The sequence below is a fragment of the Tupaia chinensis genome, unplaced genomic scaffold (assembly GCF_000334495.1).
Source record: "Tupaia chinensis unplaced genomic scaffold, TupChi_1.0 Scaffold145093_1, whole genome shotgun sequence".
NCBI lineage: Eukaryota > Metazoa > Chordata > Mammalia > Scandentia > Tupaiidae > Tupaia > Tupaia belangeri.
This window is the reverse complement of record NW_006204954.1, coordinates 1,602,143-1,620,704: the sequence shown is the minus strand read 5'-3', so window position 1 is coordinate 1,620,704 and position 18,562 is coordinate 1,602,143. Positions and strand designations below refer to the sequence as shown.

Here is an 18,562-nt window from a genome sequence, read left to right as displayed (position 1 = left end):
CAAGATCCCGAGAAGAGAATGGAGGAGAAGGGATTGTGGCGTGGCCATCTCCCCTGGGGGGTGATTTCTCACTTTCTGTCTCTCTATCTCTGTCTGGAGAGTACACGTACCCTATAGCAAAAAAACCTCTCAAAAAAAAAAATGCAGCATTGGGACCAGCAGTTAGCGTAATGGCTGTGTCGCTGAACTCCCATGTAGTTGACCGCAGTTCAAGTCCTGGACCTGGTGGCTTAAAACCCATGCCGGGCGCGTGTACGTGCATGCCCAAGATCCTGAGAGGAGAATGAAGGAGAAGGGATTGTGGCATGGCCAGCCCCCCAGAGGGTGATTTCTCACTTTCTTTCTGGCGCGTATACGTACCCCATAGCAAAAACCTCTCCAAAAAAAGAGAAAAAAAATGCAGTATTAAGAAATGAATTAAATTAAAATTCTGCATTCCTGATTTATTTTGTATATTACTACCTTGTCTTTTTGTGCTATAGGTCAAAGATAAATTTACAAGACCTACAAGGAACTTGCACCAAGAAGGCAGCTTGAGTAGCCTGCCAGTTGTGAGCAGAAACACGGGCATTGGGTTCTAAAGGACTAACATAAAAATCTGTGAATTAAAAAGCTCAATGCAGAGTCTTGTTGAGGATGGTGAATAGACGGGATCAGTGAGACGACTGCTTGGCTTTGGACTCTCAGAGAGGTCTGAGGTCCTGTCCATGCAGATCCTCAGACTGGAAAACACTTTAGTGCTTTATATGCTGTGCTCTTTGGAAAGCTCTCAACATGAATATTACATTCTGAAGTATCACAGATGGTAATCCACAGCTCACTCTGAAAGCAAATACAAGCTGGAGCAAAAGTGGGTTTTTGTTGTTGTTTTTGATGATCATGTGATCAGTGTATCAGTGTGACTGCCTTGCCTCTCACCCTCTGTGGGTTGTAAATGTATTTTTAAATTATACTGTAGCTGACAAAACTCCTGATTTTATAGTTAATTTATTAAGTCTGGGATGTAGACCTTTAAGAAATAAGAGCTAATTTTATTTTTTGTAAACTAATACTTCATTTTGGTGCTGGTCTATTTCAATTTTTAGAGGGGGGCGGTTAATCAACATTATTCTTCAGAAGGGGACCTGCTTTCTTTAAAGGAAGGATTACTCTTATCCCATAGTACAGAATAATGTGTAAAGCAGTGCTACATAGTTCTCTATCAAGAAAACAAATCACTGCATTTATCTCTGCAGCCTATTTGGAGAAAGAGGCCTCTTGTCCAAATGTAAAGTTAGTCTAGATTGGTTGTGATGTGTCTTTCAGCATCAGGCTTTAAGAAAGAATTTTGTGTTCTTTTCTAGAGATTTCCAAACTCTTCATATTGCTTAGAGCAGGGTGACTGCCAAGTATAACCTAGTCTGATCTCTTGGAGAACTGTGCAGAAATAATTTTAAAAGGAAAGTATCACTTCTTTAAGCCAACCTTAATTTTGTAAAAGACAATTTATTTAGCTGAAAATTTCAGATTTTTTTTGTAAACAACTGTATGAAATCTGTATATGTTGTAATAAAGCTTCTTAAGCTAGGAATTTATTGACATGTTCAAGAAATAAAGACAAAAATCAACTTATCTACTGATAAAACACTCTAACTTGGGCCAGAGAAGATGTTCTTTGATGCTGTCCAGGAAGCCCTGGTTTTGCTTACTGAGCCTAATGAGAGGAGAGTAGGCTTGCAGAGCCCATGAAGGAGCCATGGGAACAGCCCTGGAGCTGGGGGCCTTGTTCCTGTGGCCAGGAGGTGATCGAAATTCACACAGGGCCTCTTTGGTGGAACCACTAAAGTTCTTAGCTTCCTCAGGGGGTCAGTCGAGTTGTAGAATCTTAATTTTTTTTTTAATGTACAAGTTTTGTATAAATAATAAAGAATTCCTTATTTTGTATTACGTCTAATGCTGTAAATGTTGGTCTTGGAAAGCTGATTGCCCCGTGTAGAAGGTGTACTCTGACGAACACTGCAGTAACTCCACAGCAGCATGGAGAGTCTTGGCGATTGTGTCTGCGCTGTCGCTATCATTGTGGAAGATTTACCTTTTCTGTTGTATGTAGAGTTTAAATTGCTTCTGTTGTGACATTTCAGCCAGTGACTTTTTATTTATCAGAGCTTTCCATGGAAGTGGCAGTGAAAAGCATATCCAGTGTTCATTTTGGTGATTGTAACCAATATCAGTGTTTTGTACAATTACTACTAAATTGTATACATTTTGTTACACAGTACTTTTTCCCACTTTCAGTAAATATGAAAAGGAAGTTAATGTTGATAAGTGTAAACAGTAACCTCTTTTATTTGGAATTAGCCCTGGACCTGAATCCTGGAAGTTTGTAAAGTCTGGCCATAGTGGTGGTAACCTGTGGTTAATGTGAGGAGTCACATGACCTCTTGTCATTCTCCACTGTATTCTCCAACTCTACAGTGACACCAGGCTGGTATTGTATGTGCATTAAAATAATCTGTCTTGAGCCAGTATAATGGCGTGTTTACGGCAGCTGGATCTCACATGGCTGGCCATGAGGTTTGAGTTACAGCCCAGGTGGCTGGAGAAACATGGCGAGCACATGAGCAGGTGTGCCCAGAATCACAAAAGGAGGGAGAGATGGAGGAGAAGGGATTGCAGCATGACCATTCCCCATGGGGGAGGGGTGCTTTCTTGCCTCCTTTCTGTCTGGTGAGTGCATGTGCCCTCTGGCAACTTTTTAAAAAATCATCTTTCGGGAACCAGCAGTTAGCGTAATGGCTATGTCGCTGGACATGTCTGTCTGGCGAGTGCACGCGCCCTACAGTGAAAATCTCTCCAAAAAAAAAAAGAGAAAAAAAATCATCCTTCTTAGAATTAGATTTATCAGTTCAGGTTTAATCCAACTCTCACATTGAAGAATCTGAGCTTAGGGCCAGCAAATAGTGTCGAGGTTGAAGCAGCTGGATCCCACATGACTGATCGTGATTCCAGTCCCAGACCTGGCGACTTGAAGGACTCACTGGGGGGCACACGCTGTATGAGAGGAGAAGGAAGGAGAGGGAATTGCAGTATGACCATTTCTCCTTGGGGATGTGTTCACTTTATTTCTTGTCTTCAGTGGGGAGCTTATACATCCTACAGCAAAAAAAAGGAAAGTCAACTCAAATTTGAGGACACAACAAAACACCTTTAATACCAAGCCACTGTGTGTACAGGAGGTGGAAGTAAGCATTATATTCCTTGTAGAGATTTTGTTCAAGATCAGTTGTTCTTCAAACTATGCTCCTATGCTAGACAAGGCTAGAATTTATTAATAAACTTTGCCTTTTGGCAAAAATGATGGGTAGCCTCTCCACTGGAAACCAAGAGAAGGTGGCTGATGATTTGGTTTACAAAGGTGTGTTTTAAGTTTAACAGATGCCTGTTTCATTGTGTACACAAAAAGCATCAGGAGTTGGGAGCCAGCAGTTAGCATAATGGCTATGTCGCTGGACGCCCACGTAGTCGACCGCGGTTCGTGTCCCGGACCCGGTGGCTTAAAACTCACGCCGGGCGCGTGTGCGTGCGTGCCCAAGAGCCCGAGAGGAGAATGGAGGAGTAGGGATTGCGGTGTGACCATCCCCCCTGGGGGTGATTTCTCGCTTTCTGTCTATATGTCTCTCTCTGTCTGTCTGGCGAGCGCACGCACCCTACAGCGAAAATCTCTCCAAAAAAAAAAAAAAAAAGCATCAGGAGTTGGGAGCCGGCAGTTAGCATAATGGCTATGTCGCTGGACGCCCACGTAGTCGACCGCGGTTCGTGTCCCGGACCCGGTGGCTTAAAACTCACGCCGGGCGCGTGTGCGTGCGTGCCCAAGAGCCCGAGAGGAGAATGGAGGAGTAGGGATTGCGGTGTGACCATCCCCCCTGGGGGTGATTTCTCGCTTTCTGTCTATATGTCTCTCTCTGTCTGTCTGGCGAGCGCACGCACCCTACAGCGAAAATCTCTCCAAAAAAAAAAAAAAAAAGCATCAGGAGTTGAGTTTTCTAACAGCTGCTCTCTAATGCCAACAAAAAGAAGCCTGTGCTAATGACTAGAGTTTGGAGGCAGAATACCAGAGTGCTCTAACACTGTTCTCGAAACTTCAGTGCTCCAGACCCCTCTGGAGGGTCTGTTCAAACAAATGACTGGGCCTGCCCAGTGTTTCCGATTTCTCCTGGGCTAGGCTGGGGCCAGAGATTGGGCAGTTCAACAGATTCACAGGGGCTGCTGCTGGGATAGTCCAGATTTCTGCATCAGGTATCTGACATTGCTGGTATTAGAAAGTTGTGGTTAGGGCCTCTGGCACAGCACTAAGGTGCTGCTAGGAAATGTTGGGTTTGAATGGTGCATATGGAGTGCCCAAGATCCAACAGGTTAGAGGTCTAGAGGAAGGAGACAGAGGCATGACCAGACCCTCAAGGCATGGGACCCGTACATACACTTTAGGATGAATAAGCAAAAAAATCATGTTTATTTAGAAACACAAAGTTGGAAAACACCCATGGAGAGAATTGTCAACAGAAGGGAGAGTGTTGAGCTGCCTTGTGAAGTCCTTGGTTCTTTGGGTCCAGATCACTAAAATTAGAGATCTGTCCCTGGGCACAAAATGAAACTGCAACCACGAATGAAGTAGGTAGAAAAGAAGATTTAATAGGAAGAGAGGAAGTACACCCAAAAGGCTCTTGGGCTGGCAGATTGCCAGGTGCCAACTGCGTTTGGTACTGCTTGTTCTTTATTATTACTAGAGGTGGTCATGGATATATATCGGTGGGAGGTCTATCATACTATCTATGTACTTCGTTTGAATTCAAATATGAGTGTTTTCTCCTGCGCTTGCACATGCGCACTTTTCTGACGGGTAAAGAATGGGGAATTGAATAACATAATTGCACATGCCCAGTGTGAGCCAGATTGTTTAATTAGACTCCCTAATTAGTTTACTTGGGGATTAGGGTGTTGACTAAAATGCTTGCTTGGGTCTTTTTGAATTCATGAGGGATGATAAGAGAAAATCATCCCTGTGTTGCCTCCCTCAGGCACCAAGGAAGAAAGATGGCAAATTGCCTAGCCCTTCTGGCGCCCGGGGCTAGGTGAGAAGATACCTCATGGAAGGTCTGGTTGTAATTCCGGATAAACCAGATTGATGCGGCATGTGTCCTTTTGCTTTTCTCTTAGGGCTGCCCGCTCATGACTAACTGCCTACCACATTTCCCCAAGGACATGAGACCCTGAAATCATGCAGGGAAAATGGACCAAGGTCTACCACAGAAGAGTAGGATACAGCTGCAGCAGTTCTTTTTCAGTATTCCTCTATAATCCACTGCAATTGTATGTGGTAGAAGTGTCACACACAGTAAAGCAAATCCAGTGTTAGCTGTGCATGATGTGTGATAACAGAACCTCATTCCTTAGCTCTCTTGTAGCCCTAAAATTCATGAAGGAGAATACAGGATCCTCTACCTTCCTGCCCATTTCAGAGTCTAAACTTGAGCCCTCAAAGGGCTCTTACCATGAAACTATTAAGTTCTGGCCCACTGCCGCCTGTCTCTTCTGATTTAGGGCATCATCTGAGAAAACTCTCATTCTTAGGACTTCCTCACTTTTTTTTTGGAGAGGTTTTTTTCACTATAGGGCGCGTGTGCTCGTCAGACAGAGACAGAGACAGAAAGTGAGAAATCACCCCCCAGGGGGGATGGTCACGCCGCAATCCCTTCCCCATTCTCCTCTTGGGATCTTGGGCACGCACGCACACGTGCCCGGCGTGAGTTTTAAGCCATCGGGTCCGGGACCCAAACCGCGGTCGACTACGTGGGAGTCCAGCGACATAGCCATTATGCTAACTGCTGGTTCCCAGTCCCAGAACTTCCTCTTAATAGCAAAATATTCTCCGATCTATACAGTGCAGCCTACCCACCATGGAGCATGGCTTCTTCAACAGATCTGGATGCCCTTCCACACTGCACAACACTTAATAAGTAATCACAGCTTGACATTGGCTTGCTGGTATAGCCTGGAAAATGGCAATTTCAAATGCAAAGCCCTTTGGGGAAAGGCTCATCTAACTTGCCCAGGGCAGCACCTATATAGCAGGCTAGCAGAATCCAAACCTTGAACACCCCATCGAAAGAGTTTTGCACGGGACCAGCAGTTAGTGTAATGGGTATGTCGCTGGACTCCCACGTAGTCAACTGCGGTTCGAGTCCCGGACCTGGTGGCTTAAACTCACACCGGGCGCGTGTGCGTGCCTGCCCAAGATCCCAAGAGGAGAATGGAGAAGGGATTGCGGCATGGCCATCCCCTCTGGGGGGTGATTTCTCGCTTTCTATCTCTCTGTCTCTGTCTGGTGAGCACATGCGCCCAATAGCAAAAACCTCTGGGGGGGGGTTAGTTTTGCACATCCCCAATTGAAGCATGTGAGACTCCATCTTGGAGGGGTGCCTCCATTATAAACTATTAAATTCCTAAGACTAGAAACTTGCCCTCTCCTCCTTTGTCTAAGAGTAAACAGAGTGACTGACCCTCCTATTGTTTTTAAACCCCACTCCTGATATGGAAAGACCTTGAATTCATGAATAACTCAGGGCTGATAGCCAACTAAGTTTTCTGCCCTCCCTGGAGCTACAGGGTAACCTGAAAACCTTGGGTGGATTAGTACTTTGAATAGATTAATACCTTGAATAGTCTTCCTGCTTCTCTGCCTGGTCCGGTTCTGAACCGACTCCCTACCCCAAGACCTCCTCTTCCCCAATTACCCCATAAAAGACTGTCCAGCCAACCTCCAGTGGGGGCTGGAGATTTAGAGTGTGAACTACTCTGCCCACTGGAGAAATAATGTTCTAATCTCTCCAAGTGCTGCTTTCCATTCCTTGGTGTCTGGTTTTCAGCAACACAATAAATGTGTATTTCTTGATAAATTATATTGAATTATGTACATTATAAATAAAAAATTAAAATTATAAAAATATGTACAAATCAAAGTTGGGGATATTTTATTGTGTACTCCAGGGTAAATCTTGCCCACATTTTCACCCAGACTGAGGTCTCTTGAAGGTAGAGACTATGTCTTATTACCTTAGAACAAGTCCCTTACATTAAAAGTCCTCAGTGTTTGTTGAATGGCTGATGCTGATGCAATACATTAAAATAATTAACATTTACGTGAGAGAAAATAACATTTACAGTAAGGAGGAAGGCAGTGTTCAGGGACCTAGAAATCCCGACATCTCCATTCCAACTCTTGCTCAGCAACAAATTAGCTGATGCCTTAGGTTACTTTTTTTTATCTTGTCTTCAGTTCCTTTATTTGTGAAAATATAGTTGGACTAGCCAGCTTCTATGGCTGTATCTAGCTATACATGGTCTCCGAAATGTTATTTTTATATTTATTCACACACACACACAATCATTCTATCACCCAAAACTGGTATGAGATTTTTCCTTTTTTAATTTATTTATTATTATTTATATTCATCAGCAATAGAAAGTGAGAAAGCAAGATGCCAGGTCTGGGACTCGAACCTCAGTCAGTCATGTGGAAGTTCAGCGCCTTAACCACCATGTCACCTGCTGTTCCCAGTATAAGATTTTTCTAGTGGCTGTGATGAGCCAGATATATTTATCTAATTTGGGCAATAGTCTAGTACATTCCACAGACCACAGGGATTCTCAGCAGAGGTGGCACAGCTAATCCTCTTTTCTTGTCCTTCCTCTTCAGCTGCAAGACTGACTACAATACAATGAGCCCTTTACAACCCAAACCTCTGTGGGCTTCCACAGTATTTGTTTCCTTTTGACTCCCTGCTTTTCTGCCTCTATTACTAAATTTAAACCCAGGGAAGGAGAAGATAATTGCATCTCACTTCCTGTATCTAGTCCTTTTTACTCAACATATTTTAGACAGATTTACCTTATCCTTTATCATTGAAATGAAAAATTCTAACCCCCACCCCCCACCCCAAGCTCCATTGCTCCTTCCTTTCCCTCCCACCCCACCTATTACTTTGTGGCCACCTTAAACGTATTGTACATACAATTGCTCTCTGAACTTAGGTGGGGGCCCTGGGCTGTGAGGTTTCCAGGCTCCCTAGGCTGTGTCTGGCATATTGGAATAGCTGCTAGACTAATAGAATAACGGCATAGCAGTGGTGTAGTCCCAGTATGAAGGGCAAGCACATGCAGAACTGAGGTGGTAACAGGTGTTTACAGGCCTGCTAACAGGCTAGTGGAAGTGAGGGAAGACAGGGACCCTAAAAACATAGTTAGGGTATAGGTTTAAAATAAAATCACAAAGTAGCTAAGTTTTGAGATGGAGGCAGTATTGGGGCCCAAAGCTTCTAGACAAAGAGTCTCCTGATTTTGGTACCCACTCCAAAATTAGAATAATTGGATGCACCCAGCATGTGCCCCTCCCTACCAGGAAGGAAATACATACACAAACCTCACCTTATTAAACCCAAGTCCGGACAAAGCCCTTCCTGACTCGCATAAAACGCCCCTGCAACAGTTCTTCTTTGACAACCCATTTTCTGGGACCCCTCCCTTCTTGGGAACTCTATTTTCCCTTCCCTCTCCTTTAATAAACTCCCCCCTTTACTATATCTACTCTCTGAGCCTGCGACTCATTCTTCCTGAGCGTGAGACAAAAATCCTATGTCTCACTAAGTGTGGGCCCGATCACCCTTGTGCCCCCCCCCACATTTCTGCATTGTAGAAGGCCACATATTAGATCTTGCACATGAACAACAGTTTTGTCCATTTTGTTCCCTTACCCTAACATGGTTGGCTGTTTCTGTAAACCGGCTTGCTCTTTCCATGAGAAAATAGCTTATGCTAGCCATAGAGAAAACCGCATCTGGGGCGACACCTTGTACCTGCTACTGTCTTTGCTAACTAGCCTGAAACCCTTTTGTTTAGCAAGGTAACTGCTTGCATGGAAACCCCACTCCCCTCAGAAATAATTAACCTGCTTGATTCAGCTTCTGTAACTATTGCATAGAAACCCCTGGTAACTGACCCCCTATAAAAGGACTGCTCAAACTTCAGGTGGGGGCTGCAGTTTTGACTCTCAGCTCCTGAGCCTCAGGCTGTAGTCACTGGCGAGCTAATAAAGACTCCCTTTAGGGGCCAGCAGGTGGTGTGGTGGCTAAGGGTGCTGGACTCTCACATGGTTGACCACAGTTCAAGTCCTGGACCTGGCAGCTTGGCTTCTCTTTCTCTGTCCCTCTCTAGTTAAATTAATTAAATAAATTAAATTAAAAAAAAGATTTCTTTTAAACTTAATCTGGCTTTGGTGGTTGTTCATTTGGTGGCACTCTACAACAGTGTCATAAGTAAGGTCAGAAGTTGGGACCCTGAAGTAGGTTTTGGATGTTGGGATTTTGTGAGCCAATAAGAAAAGTATTAAGACCCATACACTAAAAGTACCAGTCTTCAAGCATGTTAGCTTATTCTAGTTCATCAACTTCTATGCAAGGAGTCTTCAAAAAGTTCATGAAAAATGTGTATTATAAAAAACTACTCAAGGTTTTTTTTTTTTCTTGTCCACTGAGGACAGAAGTCTGACGGCTTTTTCCTATTTTTCATAATCCTTTCCACAGGGCCTGGGGGGAGTCAAGGCAGAAACATTAACAGACCATTTTGACCCATTGATAAGCTTCTTCCTAATCTTGTCCCTGGCATGGTATCTTTGTGATGTATATTAAGCCTCCTTATCTCTGTTAAAGTACATTCTTTTCTGGTTTCAGTAACCTTTTCCAATCATCAACCTAAAAATTGTAAAATCCACCTATGACCTACAAGCCCTCCCCCCCCCACCACCATGTCCTGCCTTTTTGGGCCAGACCAATGGAAAAATTCTTCACTAAATCCCAAACTTTGTCTCTGGCTCTCAAAATCGATAAAAGGAACCCCTGTACCTGATCACCCAGAGAAATCATGTTTTGCCTTCTCTCCAGGCCTGGGTCACTCATATTCTGATTAGAAAGAAGCCACATTATTTTTACAGAGTTGGTTATTTCTGTCGACAACACCAAGATAAACTTGTGCTAACTTGGATCTACTTGGAGGCATTAAGAAGGATAAGCTGTCAGTTTAAAGAGAGGTCTTATCAGAGTAACATGAATTCTACTAAAGCAAGCATAGACAAATTTATGGTGAAACTTGGAAGAATGGTGAAATCATGATGCTTTATGAAACGTTTATGAGGACAATGTCCCAAAGAAATCATCAGTTAACAAATGGTAAATAGTTTTAAGAAGGGACAATACGTTAAAGAGTACATTTGCGGGGCACACCATACACATCAATTTGCCAGGAAAAAAATGTTGTTGGGTTCTCCAATTGAAGAGGACTAACGACTGACAGCAGAAACAGATGCCAACAATATGGGCAACTCAATTAGTTCACCTTTACACAATTCTGACTGAAAAATTACAGTGGAGCAAGCTTTCTGCTCAGCGGTTGCCAATACGGTTGTGCCCAGATCAGCTGTAGACAAAAGCAGAGCTTTAAGTGGAAATTTTAAATAAGTGGGATCAAGATTTGGAAGCATTTATTGAAAGAACTGTAATGAGATGACATAGGGCTTTACCAATGTAGTTCCGAAGACAAAGCACAATCAAAGCGATGACTATTGGGATGTGGAAGTGGCCAGACCAGAACAAAAGTCACAGTAGCAGGTTTCACAGCCTGGTCATCCCCTATTGGGGTGGCCCTTTCCTACTTTCCCTCTCTTTCTCAGAAGAGCACATGCACCTTCTTACAAATTAAAATAAATATAAGAAATACCTGGGTATAGGTGGCTTCGCTATCAATCTTTTAAAACATTTGTACAGGGGGCCGGCAGATGGCATGGTTGTTAAGGATGCTAGACTCCCACAGAGCCGATCATGGTTTGAGTCCCGGACTTGGTGGTTTGCTTTCTCACTTTCTCTGTCTCGCTCGCTTGTTCTGTTCCTCTCTGGTCAAATAAAATAAATAAAGTTAAATAAAACAATTCTTTCAAAAAAATTTGGACAATCCACAGTAAGACATTAATTTTAAATTATATAACCCACCGCAAACACACACCCCTCAAGATATTACCTTTATTACATGCCATATATTTGGTATGTTCCATCTTTTTGTATTTTGTTAAAAAAAAAAAAAAAAAGGTTGTGGGGCTAGCAGGTGATGTGATCATTAAGGCGCTGGACTCCCATATGGTTGACCGCAGTTCCAGTCCTGGACTCTGTGACTCTCCACACTGTGTGCCTATGCCCCAAATCCCAAGGAGAATGGAGAAGGGAGTGCAGCGTGATCATTCCCCTTGAGGGGTGATTTCTCACATTTCCATTCCATCTCCAGTAGGCGCATGCGCGCTATGGCAAAAGCCTTAGGAAAAAATAAAAGTTTGTTTGAAACTCATGAATAGTTTACTTGATTCTTAAACTAGGTAACAACCTACACTTTTAAGAATACTGATTGGAGCACTTCAGCTTTTAATTACTCAGAGAAGAATTATGTAGGGCAGTATCTTGGAGTTAAGGAAAAACAAACCAAGCAAGCACATTTGTCCATAATATTTTAATACTTTTCCACTTTAAATACTGGTTTTAATTTTGTGATTGTAACATGGAAGATCCAACTTTATTATTTTTAAAAAAACATCATCAGGATCATAAAGCTATTATAGAATAGTTACACTCTACACACTCTCAAGGTACTTTAAAATGATTATGTTTTGAGTCTGTAGATGAACAATAACAATAATCCAAATACATCGTCTGTACAACTCGGACTAAATACTGGTGAAAAGTGTTTAACTGGACAAATAACTGATAAGCTTAAAGATAACCAGCACGATTTCACAAGAGAACCAGCTCAGCCCAACTAAAAATTTCTCAATAGCAACTGACACTGATGTCGTAGAGGTGTACAAATTAGTTGATGAAACTGAATAAATGGTAAACCCAATCCTTCTCCTTCATAGCCTTCTTATACTTCCATCACAGATAGCCCCGTCCTTGGTCTGGCTGTCTCTGTGGCAATCCCAAACCAAGTGCTGCAATGATCATCCTCCACCTCAGAGTCAGGAGTCCTGAATTTCAAGCGAAACACTGCTCTCTTGTCCTGTACACTGGCATTCAGGGACAAAACTCCCACATCATCAGTATTTTTCAAGTTTCTAACACAGCACACAACAGTGAGCCAAAAATGGGAATTTTTTTCCTTTCTTTTTCTTTTGCATGGGAGAAGAGAAACATCTGTGGATGAAGAAACATGAATATTCGCTGGGTAGGAATCAGCCATATGAAAACAATTCTAGTGGGTCTAAATATGTCTAAAAGGCCAGTACCTCTTCAGATTTTGACTTCTTGCCTATTCCCCAACTCATTTCTAAATCTGAGTGGGTGGGATTAACTCTAGTGAAGTACCAGTGCAGTTACCCAAAGATAAAATGTATCTTTTCTTCTTTTTTAATACAAATATTTTGTGATCTTTTATTTACAGAATTGCAAAAGTATATCATTATATTTAATTCAAATACAACTAACAATAGATTTAGATACTGCTTTGTAAACTTCCTATACCTTTGTAAAATAAAGCTATCCAATTTAGTTATGAAAGTGTTGCTGTGTTCATGATAGTTACCAGAAATGGCAAACAGAGAAACATTTATAGTGGGCATATGGAAGTTTTTTGAAGTTTCCCATCAGAGGTGATGGTAAATAAACCTTCCCTCCCCAACCCTCCCATTCTCCCATCCCAAAGCTGATTGTAAAATAAAATACACATTTGAGGTATAAATTTTTTTGAAACCATCACAATATAAAATGCTAACTGGTGATGTAGTAATCCGGTATGATAATTTGTCCTATTTGCCTTACTAGCATTACCACCATATAGGCACTTTTCCACATAGTCAAATTATGAACAGCATTTTTCTGTAATAAGGCATATTCCATGCACATCATTTAGAGAAAGGTAAATTAAAAAATAGAAAAGATTTATGGAGCATGAAATCTGCGTGCATGTAATGTAAGCATATGTTTTATATGTATTTTTCTCTCTGTACAGAATAATAAATATCACTATATCTGATGCAAGTAATTCACTTCCAGGATTACACTCTTAAGTGATCAGACTAATCCCATCATTAAATTATCATCTTGCATTTATCATTAAGACTCCATTACCATGTATGGAATATATACAGGACATGTTCTATGTGACATGACTTTCTACTTTCCAAAATGGGTCAGATTTCTGTGTTTCTATAGAGGTGAACAACTCAGCAAAGTATCTACAAATGCCTCTGGTTAATATAAACGCATTTCTGTGTAAACACAATGAAGATTTTGAAGTGGGCAGTCATTTTGACTTCAATGAGTACCATTCCTTGCCTCAACTCCATGCTCCTAGGTTTTTCACAGAGGACTAAAACTAAAAAAGGTATTTTACATTTTAAATTCCTATTGCAACTAAGGAAGCATTTCAGTTTGAATCATGTGGAATCCTTGACTGCTTTGTTGGAGTTTCTGATCAAGAGGCGATAGGGAGCACTACTCACATTATCTATGTATACTTTGCAATATACCATAAACTGATTCGAACTAGAACCAACACACTTGTTACTAAATACTAGAAATATTGAATCAAATGTCAAACAGTCTGATTTTACTCTAACAAGTAATACCATATATTCTCTCACAAATTTCAGGAAATTTGAGTTCATTTTACTAGAAAGTATTCCATTATATACTCGCAAGATTTGTACAGATGTTTCTGTTTGAAGGCAGGAAGAGCCAATTTAGGAATTACCAAATTGTGTTTGTAACAAACTGAAAAGAATCTGTAGCACATAGTACACAACTAAAAAATATAATAGAAATATAAAGATATCTGGGGGTGGGGGATAAAGCTTTTCAGTCTTTCTCCTTCAGAACAAAGGTTCTTCATGGGAGTAAGACAATAGAAAAGGCAAAATCACAGGTTGACAGCCCTCAGTTATTAAGAGACACTTACATGACAACATGAATCATTATAGAAATCAGCAGCAATGAACTTCTATGATTATACAAAGCAAAAAGGTCAAAAAATTCTGGACACAGATTTGACTATAGGCCTGAAAGAAGAATCTCATCCAGGAATTTAGTGCACAGAAAGCACATGCCCCATATGTACTTGACCTGTGCTGTTTTTTGTGCACAAAACCTGATATAACAGAGGATCTCAGGCAGACTGAACCATAGTAAATTAAAAATTATGAAAAACTTTCTCAAAATTAAAGCATCAATTCCTAGTTGTGATTCAAAGTTGAAATTTTTTCTCTTTTAGGAGCAAGCAAATAAAAATATAGCCATATACATGTAATTTTACATGTATTTATAGTTATGTGCTCAGTAAGGGGATTTCTAGTAGGAGACAGCTAGTGTTAGATGTTCAGCTTAGCTATTGCAGGATTTCTTCATTTTTGTACACAAGGCCAGGGTCTTGAGCCACAGACAAGGCTATAGATCCTATGTTCCACTTTAGAGTGTTCAACTGGTTTTCCTGTTTTTCTCCAACATGGAATGTCACACAGCCTTGCTTTTAGTCACTGCAGGAGAGAAAATGACAAGTAGAAACTTAGCAATGTATCACTAGAGAGGCAAGAGCAGAATAGATTCCTCTTACCCCCAAAATTCATGGATGCACAGAATATTAGAATTTGTCTAAGGATTCTATCTTTAAGAGCATACAATTATTGGGGCCAGCAGGTGGCATGGTGGTTAGGGCACTGGACTTCCACACGGCAGACCATGGTTCAAGTCTTGGACCTGGAGGCTTGAAAAAAAAATCACACCAGGCACATATGCGTGTGTGCCTCAGATCCCGAGAGGAGGATGAAGGAGAAGGGACTGTGATGTAGCCATTCCCACTGGGAGGTCATTTCTTATTTCCCTCTCACGGTCTGTCTCTCTTTGGTGAGTGCATGGCCCATGGCAAATAAAAATCAAAAACAAACAAAAGAACATACAATTATTATCCTTGCATATTTGAAATTTGTCCCATTTTTCTTTACCATCATAAGGTAAGAAATCTTTTGAACGTCAGAAAAAACTGGGTCAGCCCCATGGCCTAGTGGTAAGGGGTACAGATATAATATGACCAACCACATAGTATGAATCCCACCCCTGGTGGCTTGCTTGATAAACAAGCCAGGCATGTGTGCATGCATAACCCCTAATCTTGACAAGATAGAGCAATAGAGAAGGGATTGTTGCATGATCACATTGCATTGGGGGTTGCCTTTTCCCTCCTTTCTCTGTCTGTTTCTGGCAAGCACATATACCCTCTAGCAATTAAAAAAAGAAGAAATAAAGGAAAAAAGAAGGAAGAAAGAAAGAAGAAAAAAAGAAAGAAAAACAAAGTGATTAAAAAACCAAAAAGGGCAATGTGCTATAGGTAATCAAAGACGAAATCAACCAGAGGCCTCTGGACGTATGCTCCATAAACTGGCATTTCCTTCCTTTTAGCCTTCAATTAAAAATGTCACGCTGGGCACATGTGCATGCATGCCCAAAATCCCAAGAGGAAAATGGAGAAGGGATTGTGGCATAGTCATACCCACTGTGGGGTGATTTATCACTTTCTTTCTCTCTATCTCTGTCTGTCTCTTTCTGGCAAGTGCATGTGCACTATAACAAAAACTAAAAACAAACAAAAGTTGCCATGGAATGCCACTTATCGAGAATTTTAAAAATTAAGGTAAGTTATGGGAGAGATTCAGGGATGCACAGAATCTCTAGTAAAATTTATCTTTTAAGAATTTTTACCTTTAAGTATGTATCATTATCGGGGCCAGCAGATGGCACAGTTTATGTTGTTGCTGAACTCCTCACATGGCTGGCTGTGGTTCAAGTTCTAGACCTGGTTGCTTGAAACTCATGCCAGGCATGTGTGCGTGTGCCCAAGATACCAGGAGGGTGGAGGAGAAGGTACTACGGTGTGCCCATGCCCCTGGGGAGAGATTTCTAACTTTCCCTCTCACTGTCATTGTTTCTCTTCTCAGCGAGCTCATGCACCCTAAGGTAAAAACTTTCTCACTTTCTCTCTCTCTCTCTCACTCTCACTCTGTCCTTCTCTGGTCAAATTTAAATAAACAAATGAATAAATAATAAATAAGGTTAAATAAAATAATTTTAAAAAGGGAATATATAATTATTACTCTTGAAATTTGAAATATGTAAATTTCATAGGTCTCAATGCTATGATTCATTTCATATATACATGGGATAGAGGTTTGCTTTATTCAATCAATGAATATGCTCAGATCCCTTGTCAAATGAGTATGGGTTTTGACGGCTTTCAATTCTTTGGACCTCATTAACTTAAAAAAAATTGTTTATTTATGGGGTTAGCAGGTGGAATGAGGTTAAGACAGCTGGATCCCACGTGGCCAACTGCATAGTTCAAGTCCTGGACCTAGAGCCTTGAAAATCATGCTGGGCACCTGTGTGTGCATGACCAAAATCCCAAAAGAAGGATGGAGAAGGGGGAATTGTGATACGGTCATCCTTCCTGGGGGGTGATTTCTTTCTCTCTCTCAGGCAAGCAAATGCCCCTTTAGCAAACTTAAAAAAATAAAAAAGTTATTTCTTCCATGACTGATGAGTGAGGCAGACAGAAAGAGAGAGAGAGAAAGAGAGAGAGAGAGAGAGAGAGAGAGAGTGAGTGAGTGAGTCTCTGAGTGCATCCCCTACAGGGTCCTATGCTTTTCAAGCCATAGGGTCTGGAGCTTGAACTGCCATTAGCCCTGTGGAATCTGGTTACCTTAATCATTATGCCAATGGTTGGCCAGAAAACAAATTTAGTATTTACCAGTACAGAACTAGTTAGCTAAATTTTATACATCCATACAATGACATACTTTAAGCCTTAAACAAGGAATTAAGGGGGACATCAGGTGGCATAATGGTTAAGGCGCTCGACTCCTACATGTCTGATTGCGGTTTAAGTCCTGAAAATGGTGGCTCAAGTTCTCACTTCTCCTCTCTCTCTTTCTCTGGTCAAATTTTGAAAATAATAATAATAAATAAAATTAAATAAATTTAAAAAAATGAAGGAATTAAGCTCCTTGCAAATGTGGAAAGACTTTCAAGATAAAATAAGTGCAAATACAAAATACAGACCAGTATTTTGGGGGGAATATAGACATATTTGCTTATTCAGGCATCATAAATTAAATCCCTGGGAAGATATACAAGAAACTAGTAATAGCACATATACTATGCAAACAATTAATATTATTATACATACAATGTTATATAACATATAATAATAATTAGTTCTTTTGGGTAGGCAAAATAGGTTGAATGGGAGGCAGAGAGTAAATTTCACAGTATACTTCCTTCATACTACTGACTTAAAAAAAATTTATTTATGTATGCATTTATTTTTCATGATTTTCAGGTTGCCTGGTCTGGGACCCTCACCACAGTCAGCCCTGTGAGAATCCAGTGCCTTAATCACCACCCCACCTGCTGGCCCCGATACTATTGCCTTTTGAACCATGTTAATGTATCACTAAAGAATACAACTCCCGGGACCAGCAGTTGGCATAATGGCTATGTCACTGGACTCCCAAGTAGCAGACCGCAGTTTGAGTCTTGGACTCGGTGGCTTAAACTCATGCCGGGCATGTTTGCATGTGTGCCCAAGATCCCGAGAGGAGAATGGAGGAGAAAAGACTGTGGCGTGGCCATCCTCCCTCAGTGGTGATTTCTCGCTTTCTGTCTATCTCTTTTTGTCTTTCTGGCGAGCGCATGTGCCCTATAGCAAAAACCTTTCCAAAAAACACAACTCCCTGTATAAAGATGCTTAGTATATCACTGCTTAATAACAAAGATGAAACCAACTCAGGCATTAACATGGGACCTGACTAATAAATTCTATAGCATTTATATAATAAATGTTAAAAGGATGTTATAGTGCTATACATCTAATAGTTTTATATAGAAAGATAGTCAAGATAAATTATTAAGTGAGAAAAAGCAAGCTGTAAAATACTAAGTATAGAATAAACACTTGTAAATATATTAAAAAATATATCGGTACATATGTAGAAAAATCTGAAAGAATATACACAAAAATAACTGAACTTGTTGGGAATCAAGAAAATACAGGGAATATGCACTTCTGAAAGGTGTTGGTTTTTTCTTTTTCTTTTTTGGCCAGAGGGTGCATATAGTCTCCAGAGAGAAAGAAAAGGAGAGAGGAAAGTACCCTTGTAGAGAATGGTCATACTGCAATCCCTTCATTTCTCTCTTTTTGAAATTTTGGGCATGCATGCACATGAGTCTCGCATGTTTTCTCAGATTTCTAGGTCAAGAACTGCAGTCAGCCATGTGGGAAGTGGCTGCCTTAACCACTAGGCCAGGGAGCTGAATTGGCACTTCTGCAATTTTATAGTTCTATAATACTGAAATTTCTTTCTTTCTTTTTTTTTTTTTTTTTTGGGAGGTTTTTGCCATGGGGGGCGTGCACTCGCCAGACAGACAGAGAGAGACAGAGAGACAGAAAG

General features: G+C 41.0%; 2 protein-coding genes and 1 long non-coding RNA gene across 5 annotated transcripts in view; 1 reads left to right on the top strand and 2 right to left on the bottom strand.

Moving 5' to 3' along the window:
* Positions 1-2,507, top strand: part of HMGCR (3-hydroxy-3-methylglutaryl-CoA reductase) — a 28,041-nt gene extending 25,534 nt beyond the window's left edge. For both annotated transcript variants that reach the window (XM_006167787.3, XM_006167788.3), the window contains exon 20: positions 483-2,507. In XM_006167787.3, the coding sequence (XP_006167849.1) occupies positions 483-537 (55 nt within the window). In that variant the 3' untranslated portion in view covers positions 538-2,507. The remainder of the gene's footprint in view (positions 1-482) is intronic.
* A 364-nt stretch (positions 2,508-2,871) lies between these two features.
* LOC114005973 (uncharacterized) lies at positions 2,872-10,894 on the bottom strand. Its single transcript, XR_003547754.1, has 2 exons — positions 10,804-10,894; positions 2,872-3,132 (listed from the first exon to the last, which is right to left on the bottom strand). It is a non-coding gene; the product is annotated as an uncharacterized LOC114005973 (long non-coding RNA).
* A 513-nt stretch (positions 10,895-11,407) lies between these two features.
* The window catches only part of CERT1 (ceramide transporter 1), a 145,896-nt gene continuing 138,741 nt past the window's right edge, over positions 11,408-18,562 (bottom strand). The window contains exon 20 of one of the 2 annotated variants that reach the window (XM_006167785.3): positions 11,408-14,596. The gene's annotated coding sequence lies outside the window, so the exon portion shown is untranslated. The remainder of the gene's footprint in view (positions 14,597-18,562) is intronic. The other variant, XM_006167784.3, reaches the window with a different exon arrangement.